The sequence below is a fragment of the Protopterus annectens genome, chromosome 1.part0 (assembly GCF_019279795.1).
Source record: "Protopterus annectens isolate FY-2018-M chromosome 1.part0, PAN1.0, whole genome shotgun sequence".
In the NCBI taxonomy this organism is placed as follows: domain Eukaryota; kingdom Metazoa; phylum Chordata; order Ceratodontiformes; family Protopteridae; genus Protopterus; species Protopterus annectens.
This window is the reverse complement of record NC_056725.1, coordinates 933230765-933249243: the sequence shown is the minus strand read 5'-3', so window position 1 is coordinate 933249243 and position 18479 is coordinate 933230765. Positions and strand designations below refer to the sequence as shown.

General features: G+C 39.2%; 1 protein-coding gene across 3 annotated transcripts in view; it reads left to right on the top strand.

The window, feature by feature from the left end:
- Positions 1–18479, top strand: part of KIAA0408 (KIAA0408 ortholog) — a 340323-nt gene that overhangs the window by 99885 nt on the left and 221959 nt on the right. For all 3 annotated transcript variants that reach the window (XM_044064108.1, XM_044064091.1, XM_044064100.1), the window contains exon 2: positions 5809–5976. Coding sequence is in view for 2 of the 3 variants with exons in the window: in XM_044064091.1 (XP_043920026.1) it covers positions 5809–5976 (168 nt within the window). In the remaining variant the exon portion in view is untranslated. The remainder of the gene's footprint in view (positions 1–5808; positions 5977–18479) is intronic.

Genomic DNA, 18479 nt, shown 5'->3' with positions numbered 1-18479 from the left:
ATCTCTACAACTCTGACTTACGTCCATCTTCACCCAAAGATATTTGGACTAGGTAGCTGTGCTTTAAGTGGGCCCCTTGTCTGCATACTCAGTCTCACTCTCATCACCAAGTACTAGTGACTAGCTTGAAGCACTCCGGCTTCTACCACTATCCCAAAGTATCTACCCTCTCTGCAGTAAGTGACTGACTGCCAGTGGGTACCCTCTTGCTGAAATACTAGAAAAATCCTATGTGATCAAATATTATCAAATTTAAACTAATTTGACCTATTGTCAGACAAACAACATGACCTTTGCCCAAACGTCAGCACTATAATCAACTTGTACAGCCAAACCAAACAACCAGCCATTTTTTCCAATATATCTGATGCAATAATCTTGGACCTCAAATGCACATTGTATACCATATAATCCAAGTTTTAAGCAAACTTAGATTCTCGCAGGTAGATAAATGATTTGCCATTGGTCTCTTTGAAAGCACATTTGCATTCATGTCAAAAACATTCTCAGATATAACCACTACAGGAGTCCAGCAGTGGTCAGCACTGGACATGCTGTTTTTCTCTTTCTCTCTTTGTTCATGCCTTCCTTTATGACCTGTACATCATCAACTGCACCCTATTCTAAACAAAGAAAGCCCGCAGAAAAGCTGTACTGCCCCAGACACAGCCTACGATGAAAGATAAACAGCCATCCATAAAAGTAAGAACTGCACAAAGGAAAATTAAGTCAGAGAGAGCAGCAGGTTCAGATGAGGTGACAACAGATTGGAGCAAGATGTTGTGTGAGTTAGTGGAGAAATGGCTCTTGAGGATACTTATGGTAGTATGGAGAGTATCCCAGATGACTGGAAAATAAACATACTAGTGCCATTGTACAAGAACAAAGGTGGCATTCACAGCTGTGTGCAGTATAGGTGTATCAAAATCCTTTCACGCTGCACGAAAGTTCTAGAGAGAATGATAAATAAATTAATATGAAAGTAAGACAGGAGATGAACAGTTCAGATACGGACCAGAATGCAATGCAACTGACCCAATGTTTTCAGTGAAACAGATAATTGAGAAGAAACTAGAGATGAGGAAAGAGTCCAACTGGGCATTCCTAAACTTGGAGAAAGCATAAGACAAGGTCCAAAGAAACCTTATTTGGCTCATCCTTTGATGGTTCAAAGTCCCCAAAACATTGGTAGAATTAGTGCAGGCCATGTGCAAGGATCCAGTGACACAAGTATGAGCAGTGTCCTAAGTCACTGGGGTATTCCCAGTGGGAGTGAGTGTGCACCAGGGTTCAGCTCTGAGTCCACTCCTGTTCATACTGGTGATGGAAAACATTTGCAAACAGGTTAAAGGGGTTGGGTCAACAAATCTGCTGTATTCAGATAATATGGAATTACAGGCAGACACTGAAAAAGAACTTCAGTAAATGATAGAATGGAATGCAAAAATGAAGGCACTTGAGATGAAACTGAGTGAAGATAATACAGTTCTTATTGCAGCAGATGTGAGACATCAAAATAAGTAAAAATTGAGATAACGTGAAACTAGTGGAACATGTTAATGGCTTTAAGTATCTCGGAGGGATGGTTGAGGAGGTTAAAGCTAGAATCAGAGGGTTTGCAGCCAGATGGCACAGTATGTCAGGGATAGTATGTGCTGGAAGAATGCCAAAGAAGTCAAAAGGTAAGGTATACAAAACAGCTGTGTGATTACTGCTACTGTATGGTATAAAAACTGGGACAGTAAAGGCAGAGCAGGTGCAGAAGCTAGAAGCAATGGAGATGAAGTGCCTAAGATGGGTTGTGGGATGCACACCATATGAAAGGTGAAGAAAGGAGGACATCAGAGCAGAGCCCCAAGTATCTCATATGGCAGAGAGGGTCAAAGAGAACAGATTACAGTGGTTCAGGCACATGTGCAGGAGGGCAGAAGACAGTGTAGTGAAGAAGAGTTGGGACAGGCAGGAAGAAGGCAAGAGGAAACCAGATTGTCCAGGAAAGAGATGAATGGATTGTGTGAGAGAAGACTTGTGACGGTCAGGCATGAGTTTTGAAGGAGGTAGGAGAGTGGCGTTGAACCAACAGGGGTGGTGGCAGTATGCAACATCCCACTCCATGTAGAAAATGGGAAAAAGAGGGTTGATGAGGATGATGATGATTGTAATCACTAGGACATATTCAACAGATTCCACCGTTAACATATATCTTCAAAGAGACTTCACCTTGATTTGGAATTGTATTACAAGTAATAACCTGACCATCAGTACACAAAAGTCCATACTTGCATTTTCAGAAAACACCAACGACTAGCCTCAACCCAGCCTGTAACTAAAGACTGTAATGGAATGCCCTCCCTTCCACTAAACGTGTGCATAGTGATCACACACTTCTGGTCAAAAAACATATCGAATTAATAACTAGTTGATAAAATACTAAGTTAACTGGAAGTAGTGTATAAGATACTTCACCACCTAGCTACAGAAACAAGACATTCCAAAGAAGTAAAAGGTATGGTAACCAGACTGGAAAATCCCTTCTCTTGATCTCCTTGAATTCTCCTCAGTACACCTTCATGCTACAATTTCTCCACCTGTCTTACAACAAAGAACATTGCTGTGAGATCCTTCCAAGATCCAAATGTTTCCACCATGAGTATATGAAACAGAATGCACCTAGAATCAGAATCCCCTAACTGTATTTGCCAAAAAAAAAAAAAAAAAAAAAAAACTGTCTGGAAAAGCACTTTTTAAAATGTTTTTGTAGTATTCTGATGTGGGGGACAAGCTCCCCGCACCCCCCAAAAAACTTGTATGTACCAACTCCATAGTTGCACCAACTTGAAGAATGTGGAGATCCCCCCCCCCCAAAAAAGGTATCACTGCCTGCAGAATTCAACAACAGTGATGTCCTGAGGGGGAACTCTGATAGTTGGCTGTTTGAGCCTTGTTGAAGTGAAGCTTCGTCCACCTGTAGGTTACCTGATCCAAGTGGCTACCAGTGGAGGAAACAGCATTGTTTCCTCTTTAACACTTTAATCTTCTAAAATTCTTAAAATTAAACACTGTACTAAAAGCACATCTTATTAGCTTTGAAATTAAGAAGGTATCTTTGTACAAAACCTTAGGAACAACAGGAAGAGCCATTTATAAAATTGCCCCTGTCTGCTGGAATGTACAACCCCAAAACTACAAATGCACAGTAAGCAAAATTATTTTTGTAAATTACTAAAAACACACCTGGTAGAACAGTTTAAGTGTGAATGCCATCAATTTCCCTGATTCCTGGGCAATGTAAACTTTTAGCATTAGCTACAACAAATCAGAATTTTACTGTAATACACAGCAATACCATCCAACACAGATGCTATAAACCCTATGCAAATGTAAATACTAAAATAGTTATACTACTCTACAGGTCACTGAATTTCTGTTCTCCAAGTGCCAGGTGTCTGAATCTCAAGATGCAAAGGAGCAACACGTCAGTGGCTGTTTCCCCTTTGGAAACCACTGGCAGTGTGGTTTCCATGTGTGTGCCGGGAATAACTCCTTCACTTTGGGAGATTTCACCCTTTTTCAGGTTTGTGCATGTTTGGGGGCATTAGTGAGGTACATCGGGCTTGCCCCTTGCAAAAAATGTTTGCAGTTTCAGTTTTTGTTCTTGGGCATTTAATTTTGCTGTTGTAGTTCCTAAGGTTTTAGTCACTTGAGGTTTAGTAGTGGAACCAAATGTCTGATTTCTGTGGATGCTTGCATATTAAACAGTATTTTTGCATAGCTGTTTAGTTTTCTAAACATTAGCCAAAGCTTCTAGACGTACTTGGCATGTAATGAAAAGGATACTATACCAGACTGTAATTTCTGCAGATTTTTGTTTAACTGTATCTATCTGCTGTTCCCTTCTCTGTTAAGTAACTCTGAATGTAGCCTTTTGACATCACTACATTTATACCATTCAAATGCAGGCATGTCAGAGACGTACATCTTGTACTAAGCTTGCATCGTTTATTATCTGCGAACAAATAAAATATGCCTTCACATAGTTAGCGACAGATGTAGGCCATTTGCGTTAGACATTGATCTACACAAGAGCAGGATCTTCTGATGTGGGCAAATGTCCTGTTGGATGCCTTGTCGACTGTCTGCCTCTCAAGCTGTAACAAGAACAGAATCAAGAATGTGAGTTCTTAAGGCTCGAATGCACCTCCTTGTTTGTATTTTCAGTTTGATTGTTATAGAGTTATGTCAGTTGGCTTTGTTCTACTTTATGTACATTAATGGGGACAACAGGCAGCAGCAACAACAGAATTCAGTTGCAGGGTTTGTATCAGACTAGCATACTTATTTTTTTTAACCTGTAAGTTAATGTCATGGTAACTGACAAGTAAAGATTGGAAGTAGTCTTCCCTACAAGTGGCCAACTGCGAAGTAGAACAGGTACAACTTGTTGATCACAACTGAGTAAGTTGCACCTTGTTGGTTGCTTTTTCAGATAAGAGATCATTACTGGCACTATTTGTATTACAGCGCCAGCAGTGATTTGCTTATTTTTATAGTTCTCTTTTCACAGTGGTTGTGCAACCATGGAGTTGGAGTTTATAAATAAGTAAGGAGAGGGGCTGTAGAAGTCTTTGTATGATTGGGGGTGGCAGAAATGCGTAATTAATTACTTGCATCAGGATGAAGCTTTCACTGGTTGTTGTCATCTAGTTGGAGTTTCTATCAGTAGTTGCTTGTGGACTTGTAGTAAAAGTGGTCTATCTGGGGGTGTATCACCTGAAAAGCCAGGGTATGGAAGGACAGAGTCTTTGTATTAGAACCTTTGGGAATCTGTGGGACCACGTGTGATTGCTTCCTCTAAGACATAAGCATTTTTGATGTTAGTAGTAATGTCTGTAGATAGGAAGCTGATAGTCCATAGACTTTGACATTGTTAATATGTCATTGATAGGCATTATCATTTTATGACTATTTTACACTAGAGTAAAACAGACTTCTCTTTCTAAGAAAGTCCATTCTGATCCTGTGCATGCTAGATGTGGCAGACTAGCTCACTACAGCATGATTTACTTCTCTGCTGTGCTTTAGGTGGTAGTTATTAATGTTTTTTTCATATTTGAAATCCAAGTCAGACAACCCCAAAAGTAAGACAGCTGTCAAATTCAAAACTTTTGAGTAGTTAGCTTGCCAAACCAGTAGGATTTCCTTGCTTTGCATTAGCCTTACCACATAGGATCCTGACAGTAGTTGTTAAATGCAGGTTTATTTCTTGAAGAAGGCGAGTGACATCAGATGGCTCAGAACATATACCCTGGTGTATTGAGGCAGGTAATACATTACATAAGGACATGTGGCAGTCATTTGTATTTCCAAAACATTATGCACCATGTGAGAATTTGGCTGACACTTACAAGTAGTATAGTGGCATGCCAGTCATGCAAAAAAGCAGTACAGCTTGTTTTATAATTATTTTCCAAATACACACAGCACCGTAAATACTGCAGAGTACTTAGCTGGCATAATAACTGACAGTGTGTGATGAGTTCTTGTGTTCTGATATGCTTTAAAAGCTGAATGGATTTTTTCCTGGGCTGTCAAGACACAGCTCGAAATTGCCTTAAGCTGAAAATGCAGACAGTCTTAGTAAGCAAATGAACAGAGGAAAAAGAATTAGTCAGTGTGACCACACAGATGATCGATTAAAGACGCTCTGCTCAGACTTGTAGCATTAGCAAGTACTGCATGACCAAGCTGTTGCTTGCACTGGCTTTCACTGTCATTTTCAAGACTCCTGTAACTTATTTTTATTTTCAGGCTGGGGAAAACAGGAGGCTTTTGCTGGAACTTAAGTCTACTCTGGAAGCTGTTCAGACTGAACTGAGAAAGGAGGAGAGGCGACGTACAGATTTACAACAACAGTATTCAAATGACAGATTTGGGTGGGAGCTGGAGAGAGCAGAGCTGAAATGTCGTATCACACAGGTAAATAAGTACTGACAATATGTTTGATCTACTGTTTTAGATTAACACCTTACAGCTAAAGACAGGGTATGAAACAGATGGGTGTTTCTCATTTGCCTAAATGAACTTGTAGAAATATGTTTAATTTAGTATGCTGTTTATATGTTTGCCCCCAAGAGTATAAGTTTTGAAAGTTCTGACCTTTGCTTATAATTCTAAAACAGCTGGTGACTTGTTTTTGTGTGGTTTGAGCATCAGACAGAAGCTGATTGCAGATTTACATGATACTGAATTAATTTCTTACATTTTAAGCCCTTTGCTGAAGAAAACTGGTTATTTAGGAATTTTTAATAAATCGAAACAAGACTTCCGGACAGCTTGATACCAAAGTGATATGCAGAAAGCCAGATAAAGATCGTCGTCCGTTTATGTGACACATGAAGGAATAGTGTTAAACTAAACAGCATCTCAAAGGCATTTAGTCATTGAAACTTCAGCTTACTGTTGGTTAAAGTATGAGTTGTCACAGTAGTCCCCAGATGGCATTCCTCCTGTGTGTGTGTTTGTGTGTTTTCGCAAAACACACATGCTTTAGTCATTTTGTGTGTTTGTGTGTGTGTGTGTGTGTGTGTGTGTGTGTGTGTGTGTGTGTGTGTGTATTGTGTGTGCATGTGTAGGGGAGGCTTCACTAAGAAAACAGTGAAATCTGTATTTAAAGAAAAGATAGTTTACAGTAATGCACTTTATTTCCGCAGAATATAAAATAGTCTAGAATTGTTGTGTAACCAGTGGAAGTATATAGTAAAAATGTCAGAGATGAGAAATCTAAATTATTATTGCACTCAGCTATGAAATTATACATTAGAGAGAGGTAACTGTACCATTACATACAAACAAGTTTGGTTTACATGCTAAATGTGTTTAGTTTTCATAAAAGCAGTTGCTAAAACTCACTCTGGAAAAGAGAACAAGTCCAAAATTCTCTGGGCTAACTTTTTTTGGTGGGGTAAAGTGCAGATGGTTAACAAAAAAAAAAAAAAAAAAAAAGGATTCTGCCTATTTAGAATACTTAACCCTAGAAAGCGGAGGCTATCAAGTTGTGGGCAAAGATGTTCAGGATTTGGAAAGGTGCTGATGTCTCTCATTCATGGCTTGGAGCATTTGGAATCAATAACTGTTTTTCAGAGCAGGTGATGCAGTCAGCTTAGAACTGCGTCTCACTGCCAAACCCCTCTGGTGTAAATCACTGTTGGAACTTGACATGTAAAACATATTCCTTGGGCAGATGAAGTTCAGATTGTTGTGGCTGATCTGTCCTTCCTGCCGAAAGGTACCAGCCCTCTTTCTTGATAGAGAGAGGATGCCTTCTGCTGCTGTGAAATGATAGCAGCAGTAGAGCTCTGCATTGTACTGAAGTGAAACTGAAGGCAACATACGAACAGATAAACACATTCTGTCATTAAAGATATTCATGGCATGGAATTCCAGACAGCAAGCATTTATCCTAATACGTGCAAACCAGAAAGTATTTCCATGTCTAGCAATGTGAGCAGTTCTGTCAATGATCTCATCATCTACTCTTAAGGCATTGCCTTTATGGAGATTCGTCAGTTTGGTGGGGAGTTTGGGTGCAGGCAGGTGGTATATCTTAATTTAAATTATTCATCACATATTTTCATACTATATTTCATTTATACATAGTGTTTTAAACATCATACGGTCATTTATGCATTATTATTTCCTTATATGTTATGTTTATATTTAAAATAAATTACAAATATAAATTTGTGATTTATTTCAGGTTCTGGCACGACACCATATGAATGCAAAAGTATTTTCTGTGAACTTTTATGGCTTTGCAGGAACTGTCATATACTGAGACATCAGCTATTGTAACTGAGTTACATCACGTCTTTTTTATTTTTTGCATCTAACCAATGGCAAAGAACAAGCTTCCTAACTAGAAATACATAAGGAGCAACATCCACTTTTCTTTTATAAGCTATATTTTTTTCCATATTTGTTTTATTTGCAGAGGAATCAGGTGCACTTATATCCATTATAAAATATTACTATAATTATATTAGTATTTGAGTCTGACTTAAATCTGTTTAGGCTTTTCTAGATATGTTATTGAATTTTGTTGTTAGGCAGCTAATCTCAAAGTGGTCTTTGTATTTAGTGATGTTCAGAACTAATGAGGCAGGTCTTATAAGGATCTCTGCACAAGCTGTGTGTATGTGTTATTTAAGACTAATGCTTACAGGGGAAGGATTGTGATGTGAACCAGATGCGCAAGACTTATTTGTTTTTGTACTCTGCCAGCTGTTGTATAAAAACAATTATGTAAGTGTCTAAATGCTGTCTTTAGGTCTTAACATGATATCTCACGAGTTAGGGCAAAGCTGAAAACAGCTATAGACAGAGACCTTCAGGCAGCAAAACGTTTATTGGTAGTACTTAGTTGATAAAATAACACAATTTGACTTATTATGCTATTTTTGTAGATTAAGAATTGGGTACTTACGTATTATCGCAACCAGATTTTCACGATAATACCGCTTGCTTCCTGATATGTGAATGTAAACAGAAATGTATGCAGAATCACACTGACAAAGTGAACTTTATGAAAAAATATTGTTTATATAGGAAAACAGTATAAAATTTAAGAAATGAGTGCTTGTTTCAAGCTATGCCGTTTAACGACATCATGTCACTGAAAATATATTTTCTACAACAGTTATGTGTAAGACACATTCCATGTCCAGAAATATGTTGCCCAAACCATCCGGAAGACATCCACAAGTATGCTATCCAAGACATCCAGAAAACATTGTAAGAGTAACTACTATCCAAAAAGATAAATAAATCTGGTGCTGTCACATACTGCATACATGTTTTTCATAGTACCACCTAACACCACATGTCACATTAACTTTAGCCTCCATTGTACAAGACCTTTATCTCCCACATGTCACATTAACTTTAGCCTCCATCACCTCGTTTACTCTGTTATTCCCTTCAACTGAAATTATGTTCCATTTGTAAAATAAAAGCAGTTATTTACACAAAAAAATTGCTGCTCCAGATTTCTTATTCTCATAGAAATGTATAGTCAGTTTTGTAACAATGCTTCTCGCAGTACGGCAGCAGTACAAGCAAACATTTCCCAAGCGTCCTCGATTCATTTCCTGCAGTATGACAGCAGTACAACCAATTTAGAAGTATGCAAAACAAGATTCACATTTCCACGTTCATTTAGGTTACGAATTTGGGACAAACTAGGTTATACCCACAGAAAACATCACATCTAACCATACGTTCACTCCCACAATCTATTTTTGGCCCAACAAGCATATTAACGCAACTGCGAAAATCTGGCTGCGATAATACGCAAGTACCAAGAATTGTTTTACTGTAATGTCTGGGATCGTTTAATACTGTAATCATTGTGGTTCTCCTTAAACAATCAACCATTTTAGAAGATACAAAGGCAATGCATGCATCACAGTTGCAGATAATCAGGGTTATGTGAGAGGTATGTTGCTGAATTGCATAATATAGACTGCAACAGTAGTGGGAAATTCTGTGGATGGTCAACAAATTAAGAATTGCGAGGCATTAAGGAAGTAGGAATAGAGAGTAAGTCTCTACTGCACTGCAGATGTTTTGTCTGACATACTGAAAGCAGCAGCTCTTTGATTCTGGGATAATTTTTTCCTTTGTTTATTGAAATATGCCAAAGTAACTCCATAATATAGTAGTGGACCCTCGGATCAATCCTCAGAGACTACAGTGTTTCCGTAGGAATGGTTGTCCACTAACTGACAGTTATTACCTTTTCTTTCCTGTTCATATTAAGTTCTGAAAGCAAGACACCTCTTCAAAGCAAGCTACTGCTTGGATGATATGCTGGTAATAATAATAATAATAATAGTAATATATACTGGTAATAGTAATAGTAATAATAATGATTATACCCATTTGTTGACCTGATTGGCCTACTAGGCACACAGTCCCTTTTCAGGGGTGACCTGGGAGCAATGCCTGATTAAGTGACTTGCTCAAGGTCATGTTTTAGGCAAACGAGGGATAAAGGACTCAAACCCTGTACCACAGGAACTACATCTCCTAGGCCTTAATCCTCTGCACCAACTGCCAGACTTACCACTGATATCATTTGTGGAGCAGTGTCCTTCATCTTGTGATAGCCTAAATTTTCTTCATTTAGGTTCATAGTTAAGTACTAAGCTAGGTGCTCTTGGGGGTCATTTTAAGCCTAGCTAATTTCCTTCACAAGTGAGAATCATACCCTGTCCCTTGTGTTTGTGAGGTAAACAACTTAACCATTATGCCAATCCCTAACCTGCCTGTCGTGCATCTCTTTCAGTGTTGATATGGCCCACCGCATGATTTTAGGCCATAACCAAGCTTGAAGTACAGATAATAGTTTGGGAACTGAGAATGCAGCACGTGAGAACATGGTTCTGTCTAACAGAATGGGTCTGTAAGGATCACTGCCTGAGTGTTGGCGACACTGGCCTCAGTAAGAACACAAATGTTTGTGAAGTGGTCTTCACTTGATGAAGGTGTTATTTCTGGAGGCATTAATGGTTGTTTTGTCCAGGCTTTTCAAATAATGTCAGTAAGTTAGACAGATGTCTAAGGGTGATAATATTAGTGTATATCTGCATCTGTTTTCCTTTCACAGGTCATGGTCCTTGAGGGTGCATCAAATAAGGCATGATATCTGTCTTTTCTTCGCTGTTTGGGTGAGATGACTCTAGATATAGGAAAACGGTTTTATTGTATTCATGGTCTAGCCATCAGTTGTGAGTGGTAGAGGGTCATCTGCAATGTCTTCAGAAGGCTATTTCATCACCTTTGCATTACTGGAGTTAAGTTAGAGTCCTAGAGTTCTTTTTTGTTTTGACTGCGTATCTAATACAGCATGTAGGTTGTTTGGTGAGTGCACAAATGGCAGAGTCAGTTTATTAGAAGATAGTAACATACATGATGGAAATGTTCTTTGAACACAGAATCCCAGCATTGAAAGCCCCCTGGTTATACCATGTCAATTTTAGTAGGAAGGCAGTTTTATTTGATGATTAGTATAACAGAGAATGAGGCCACCATGATGGCACACCTTTCTGTAACCCCATTTTTGATACTGAATGAGACTGTCTGTCAACAATAGTAACATATGCTGGCATCTGTCTTGTCATGAATAAGCCTTAAAACCTTGGTGAATTTGAAAAGATACTCAATTCTTACAAGTACCTTCCATAAGGCTTCATGATTGAAAGAGACAAATTGCTTTCATTAGGTCTGCAGTAAGAATGTACGGGCCCTGATTTTCCTCACACGTTTCTTGGAGCAAAGTTAAAACTTTGGAAGGATTTCTCTCAAGCAAGAAAACAGGGGAAAAGATTGCTAGGGGAAGATAAGCCACAAAAAGTAGAGATAATGGTCGATCTTCCCTCAAAACAGCCTTAGTTGAAACCGCTCTGGTGGTGTACAGGTATAAAGCACTGACTATGGCCCACTCAGAGTGGGTTCATTTAGCATCTCAGGTGACTGACAGTGACAGGGAAGGAATGGGTATTTTCATCTTGGGTGGGTGGGTGCTCATTGAGACACTCCATAAGGCGAGGCGTGGTCCAAAGAGGGAGTTGCCTTAGATACAATCAATAAATATGAAGGGGAAGGGAAAGGAAAGTGGGTAGAACATAAACAAAAAAAACCCCAGATGGAAGCTTAAATGAACCAAGCCTTCAGAATACCCTTAGAATCCACTAGCAGCCCCAGCAGTGCTAGAATAAGTCTGGGAGGAAGCATGATGGCTTGGAGACCTGCTGTGGATGTGAGTCTCTTGGAGCCAGGCGTGTGCAAATGAGGTCTGAGGGCAAAAATACCCATAGCTGACACTGCTCCTGCTATGGCAGCTCACTCTTCTTCCAGTACTGATCAACTGCTGGAGTGTCCCAGATGGAAGTTACAATTTTACTTGAATCCACTCTGAGGAGTAGACTTCACTGGGTCTTCTCATAGTGGGAGCTTTCTAGATACATAAGAGTTGAGGCCTTCCTCCTTCTCTAAGTCCATGAGGTTGGAGTAGAACCCATCAATGCTCTTGTATTGGGACCTACTGAAGAATGCCTTGGTCAAGGCCCAGTTAAGCTTGATGTTCTGTCTCTTTCTCGGGGCGGGGGGTGCAAAAGAAGGCTGTCTACCCTCCCCATCTTACGCTACTTTCCTGGGATCTTTCTTAGCATTAAGATCTCTGAAGCTGGATGTCATTCCTGTGCTGTCCACTTTGGTGCAGGTGATCCTTCAGTGACTGTCACCAACATTCTTAGCCCTGATGGCCTCAGTACAGACATCTTCATTGTAGAGGTCAGTGAGGTTATGAAGTCATAAATGTTTGTGAATCAGTACTGGTAGTGGGACTGATGCATTTGATACCATTTACATTGTTGGCATTATTGGCATTTTGATACTGAAACCATCCTCAATGCCAGACTCAGCATCAGCACCGATCTGTCATACCATTAACGCGATGTTGACTTTGTGGGGATTGATTGTCAGTGGTGAGCCCTATAGTTTTGGTGCTAACAGTCTAGATTCCTTCATCTCAGACTTTGGATACAGTTCCAAGGCAACCACCTGGGTTGTTAGATTCTGAAGAGCCTGCTTTAACTCCACCCCATGAACCTCTGAACTGGGCTGTGTCTCTGTCATCGTGAGTCAGCATCAAAATGCCAACCCAAATCCAGAGTGTCTGGGGAAGAGTTCTTTTCTAAACCATTAGTCAAGTTAGATCTGGGTGCCCAGAGAAAGATAAAGTGCATGAGGAAGCTCTTAGACTCTCCACTGAGTCCCTACCTTAGACCTGGATTTTTACATTATTTTTCTTGGGCATGGAGATCATCAACAAAATATAACAGGTTGGCATATTTAACGTGAAAATACTTCCATGTATACATTTAGGATTGCAGGCCATCTTGGCTCACATATTACATTAAAACTACAATGTTGCATAACATTCTAGTCAGCACAGTTCACAAGTAAAGCAAAATAGTGCCTTCGCACTTATAAGGCTGAAACTGTAGACTAAATTAATCTTTTTTTTTTTTTTTAGTAACTGGAGTATGTTTAATAGTTAGATTATTATGAACTACACAGTGGATCAGTTAGTATTTCATGCCAGCAAAAAGTACTGCAGCCAGAAAAGCATTAGAGGTGGGGGTGGGGGGGTTGTCATAATAGTTAAGGTCCTTACCTCACAGATACAAGGTACAGGGTTTGATTCTGACCTGTAGTTATTGGCTAAACTTGTAATAACATTCAAACTGATGGAATTGGCTTCTTTTTAAAGTAAACATTAGGGTATCTTCACACTATACCTGCTACTGATTTGAGACTGTGTTGCAAAATTGTAAAACCCAAATGAAGACAGTGGGAGCATATGATTTTGTCAGCTACACCAATGGGGATCCTATGACATTGAAGACATTTTTATAGTTGATGGCATTATCGCAGCTAATGGTTTTGTTTTCATTTTATATTTTCCTGACTTCCTTGTTTTTCCTGACTGTATAGGTAGAGTGGTTTTGCTGATTTTGATTTTTTACAGAAATTTTAAGTTTTTGTGTTACTTCTGTTTTACTAGTGTGTTATTTACATGGACTGAGTGTGCAGTTTGAGATTACTTTTACTGGTGAAAGATTGCTTTAGAGCGTTGTGGGATGACTTTACCCAACTCAGGACATTTGTCCTTTCTTTGTTGTGTGATCATGAAGTTTGTATATATTAGTAAGGATTATAGGGAGAACATAGATCATAGGTTCAGGGATACACAGATAAGTACTAGACTAACAGCTTTTGTGGGACATCTTAAGCATAGTCAATTTCCCCTGGTGAGAATCAAACCCTTTACCTCTTGCTGTGAGGGAAATGCCTTAACCACTATGCTAACCCTTTACCCCGTTTAAGAGCTTGTTTTACAACAAAAATGCATTTTTTTTCTGCTGTATTGGTTAATTATTTTAATTGTGTCTTTTGGCTTATCCCGGTTAGGGGTCGCCACAGCGGAACTCCGGTCCGCTAATGTTTGGTAGTGGATTTTTACGTGCCGAGTTACCAGCCGTGACGCACAACCTTCAACGAAGGCACACTCATTCACACATGCCTCCACACAGAAGACGCTCTAGCTGAGAATCAAACGGGACAACCAGTGTGAATTTCTTTACTTTTTGCTATATCCAGATATGTCTTACAAAGTTGCTCTTTCCTTAATAATGGCAGAGCTGCCCACACTAATTGTATAGCTTTCAGAATATATGGTGAACACATCTCAAAAGATCAGTGAGACAGAAGAAACTTTATTTATTCATTCTTTCTGACCACATGGCTGACACTTTAGGGGATATGAAAAATAACAGACATCAGTTAGCAGCTACTGAAGCTTGATTGGAAAGCTTAGAGTTGAAAAATTACTGATCTGGAGAATAAAGCAAGGTAAACCGATGTTAGATTGATATTGGTTGGGCTACCCAAAGAGGTGAATATGTGCTGAATTACTAGCATTTTTAAGAAATCTTCTACACGAGTGTGACTGATGTTGCAGTGGAAGAGGTATTATTGGAAAGAGACCCCAGGACTTTGGGATTGGTCAGCAAGTTAATTGGAATCCTCATGCATTGAAGGACAAGGTCATTGGTTTATTAACAAGCGAAGATAGCAAGGTTACTGGATGTTCTGCAGAATAAACTGCCATGAAACTTAGTTGAGAAGTTCAAAGTTTATGTATTTAACCTTGGCAGCTATAGAAAAATAAACTTTAATTAACCAAGCAAAACAAAACAAATTAACATATATTAAAATGTATACACAAACAACTATCTAAAAAATATATTTAAAATTATTATACAAATATTGTTTTATTACCATTTTACAGATTTTAAACCTCTGGTTAGGAGAAATGTTTCAAAATAAATTTATATAAAACATTGTAACTTTAAAAACTGCTCATTTAGTTGATATATGTTTCAAATAAAATGAGTTTTTGCAGGTAAACAAGGAAGAATATCTCAGCCTTTTCAACATTCCTTTAGAGTTCATCAATAGGTCACCAGTGGTTTAATGTAAACTATCCCAATAAATACCTTACCATATCATATAAACTAAGTTTGTTCAAAACAAAAAGGAGTCAAGAAGGGAGAGCCACATCGAAACCTTAGAATAGCATGTTGCATCGTTTGTTTTTGAAAGGCTTTTCACTACAGTTTAAATAAAGAACTAAATTATAGTCTAACATGGATAACAGTAAGGAATGACAGTAATCTTTTTATGGCTTGGTTTAAAGTCTGAAGAATTAAAATTCTATAGTTAGCCATTGAAACGTAGTAGTGCCTGCTTTATAAATGAATTAGTGAAGGTTTAAGAATGGATCTGAATTTTACCCAGTACAGAAAAAGTACACCCAAAGACCATTTAGTTAGAACATTACATAGATATTGTAGCTGCTTACTAGACAAGTCTAAAAATGTGACAGACTGTTTTTGGAATTTATAGATAACTTGCATAGTGCGCAAAGCTACACATCTAGCTTTTCATGCAATTCCAGGGTCTCATGATTTATAGACATTTTGCTTCTGTGTTGCATAGCTGTGCTGTAAGAAGGAGAAAGGGGTTTTGAAGCTGCATGTAAATGTAGTTAGTAGTCTGTGGATCTGGCCGGAGCTAAGCAAGCATCCCACTGTACTGCTCTGCAAAGATTCTTATGTGCTGTACAAGACCCAAGTAGAGTAGTGCACAAAGTGCTTAAGTATACATGGCAATTTAACCAGCTGCACCTCTGCATTCCAGTGAAAGAATCTGAGCAGGGCAAACAGAGCAGCTTCACCCTACTCAGCTTACTGATAAGTAAGAAATGTCATGTACGCTGTGTGTGTGTGTGTGTGTGTGTGTGTGTGTGTGTGTGTGTGTGTGTGTGTGTGTGATTACAGGGAAAGTCCGACTGGGTAGAAGCCCATTTTCAGTGAAGGCCCGGGGAGAAAAAGCTCCAAATCACTGCAAAACATTTTAAGAACAACAATTTTACAATATTCAAAAGTAAAACAAAAATATCTGTAGTTTATAACAGAGCATTGGTTAAGAATCAATACAAAATATATGACAATCATTTAATATTTAGAGAAATTTTAGACAGTTTGTAGATAAATTAAAGGTAGGTTAGTCTAATACAAATAGGAATTGCAATATGAAGTGAGAGGTAAAGCAGGCTTATGATATATTTAGAGAGAAAGTCAGGGAAGAGAATTAGATAGCAGTAAAGAAGTAAGTGAAGAAGGGAGAGTAAGGAGATATAAGGAATGAAATGAGCCAGATATTAGCTAGGAAGCCATTCAGAGCATACCTCCCAACTGTCCCGAATTACTCGGGTTTTACTGAGTTTGGGGGTCCAAATAATGGGGTGTCATGATTCCCGAGTGGCACCGCTTCATTTCCGATTTTTTTCTTGGTGTTTTTATTTTTCGCACTTTTTAAAAATTTTTCATGGTTTGTGAGCTGAAGTCATCACATGCGCGATGACGTCAGCTCCGTCAGGGCTACCAGCCTGTCAGAATTGAGCTCGCGCACATATTTCCGGCTCTAGTTTGAATGTTTTGCGAGCGGGAACGGCAAGGAGTTATTTAGAAGGCTCGTGGAAAGGATATGTATTTTTTGTGTCTTTCGGCTTTTCCTGGTTAGGGGTCGCCACAGCGGAACTCCGGTCCACTAATGATTGGCAGTTGATTTTTATGTACCAGCTTGCCAGGCCTGATGCACAACCTTCAACGAAGGTACGCCCATTCACGCATGTCTCCACGCAGAAGACGCTCTAGCTGAGAATCGAACCGGACAGCGTCTTACTGTGAGGCGACAATGCTACCACAGCACCACCACCGCGGGTGGAAAGGATATGTGTTATCGCTCAGATTTTATTAGAAGGCTCACTGGTTTATTTAGAAGGTAAGGAATCTAGTTGTGCAATGCTCTGGCTGAAACGAAGACAGTGCCGCATTTTTCTTTAAAAACATCTGTTAAAAGTCAGAAGATTGTACAAAGGTCAGACAAAACCTTGCCAAGTTAGTCATCAAGAGCTGTTCGGTTACATGTATGGTGTGCTGTCCCAGATATTGAAACTCTTTCTTAATTAAGCAGCATTTCATTTGGGTAAGCAAGCTTAAGACCTATGGCAGGTTGTATTTTAGTACAGTTGGAGTGACTGTGTGAGGTATTTGTTATAGACTGTACTCTAACCCGGAGTGCGACATTGGTAGTGGCGTGACATAATCGATGAGGGACTTCTGAGTGGCTGGTGATAACTTAGTCACTAGGATCCTCGCAATCCTCCCAGACCCAGAATGAAATGAGTGGTACCGGTCAGGAGAGGACTTGACTCTCCAAACTTAAGTTTCATCTTTAAGGGACAGATGTGTTGTTTACCAGGCGAGATGCACTTGTGCACTTTCACGAGGGTGTTTGAAGTGCTGCAGATAGTACATGGTTGGGACTGCAGTTTGCACTTGCTGGGAAGTTGTTGACTCGCACTGATTTTGAGATGTTGGCGAAACATGAGTAAGGTGTATATTTTCAGGAAAGTGTAGATGATATGCATTCTCACTGTAGAATCAACGTTGTATGTTGCAGGGTTTTATGTTTATAAAGCGCACTGCCTTTAGGTGACACAACCGCCAAGTCTGTGCTTTGCTTATATCGCACTTTTTTTCCTCTGTGAGTTCAGGTGCCAGGTAATATTGATGTTTAATGTGAACATTATGAAAGTTTATAACAAAGCAGCATTGTGTATTTTTGCATTTCTTTCATGTGTATGTCATATGTCAAGGTGAAGCTTGCAAGCTCTTAAGTTTGTCTTGAGAAGCCACTGATTGTATTCTGTTGTTAGGGGGTGCATTCTATTCTGTTAAGCCTTGCAAAATGGTCCAGCTTTCAGTTTTTTAAAACCCTTTTGCATGTGATGTGATAACCTTTAAAAACATTTGAATTGTAGTTTTTGTGTGTTAAAGATGCTGATCTTGCATGTAAAAATGAAAAGTGGGTCATTTTCTGCTGACATAACATCTTTCACCACAAGATGACCTAAGGAAACAGATATTTGCCAATAACAGTGTGATCGTTTTGCATGAGGGTCTCTGCAGGACTCCCGCCGCTGCACTTTCAAACTCAAGTAGTTTTCCTTCAGAAATATTGCAGCCTGCCTCCAACTGTCACTTACTTTTTTATCCGTCATACTCCACCATCTTCTCTGGCAGGTTTTCTCACCTTTTACAAGCTTGCATGCACCCTTTTCTTTCAGCATATTTTCTACATCATTGACAGCTAATCTAGTGACAGAATATTTTCCACTTTGCTTCCATTTGCATGGCATTTTGTGTCCGCCTAAGTAAGATGCATTGACTCCGCCACTGAAGTACAAAAAGAAGTGAAATGCCTCATGTATGCAATTTATACCATTG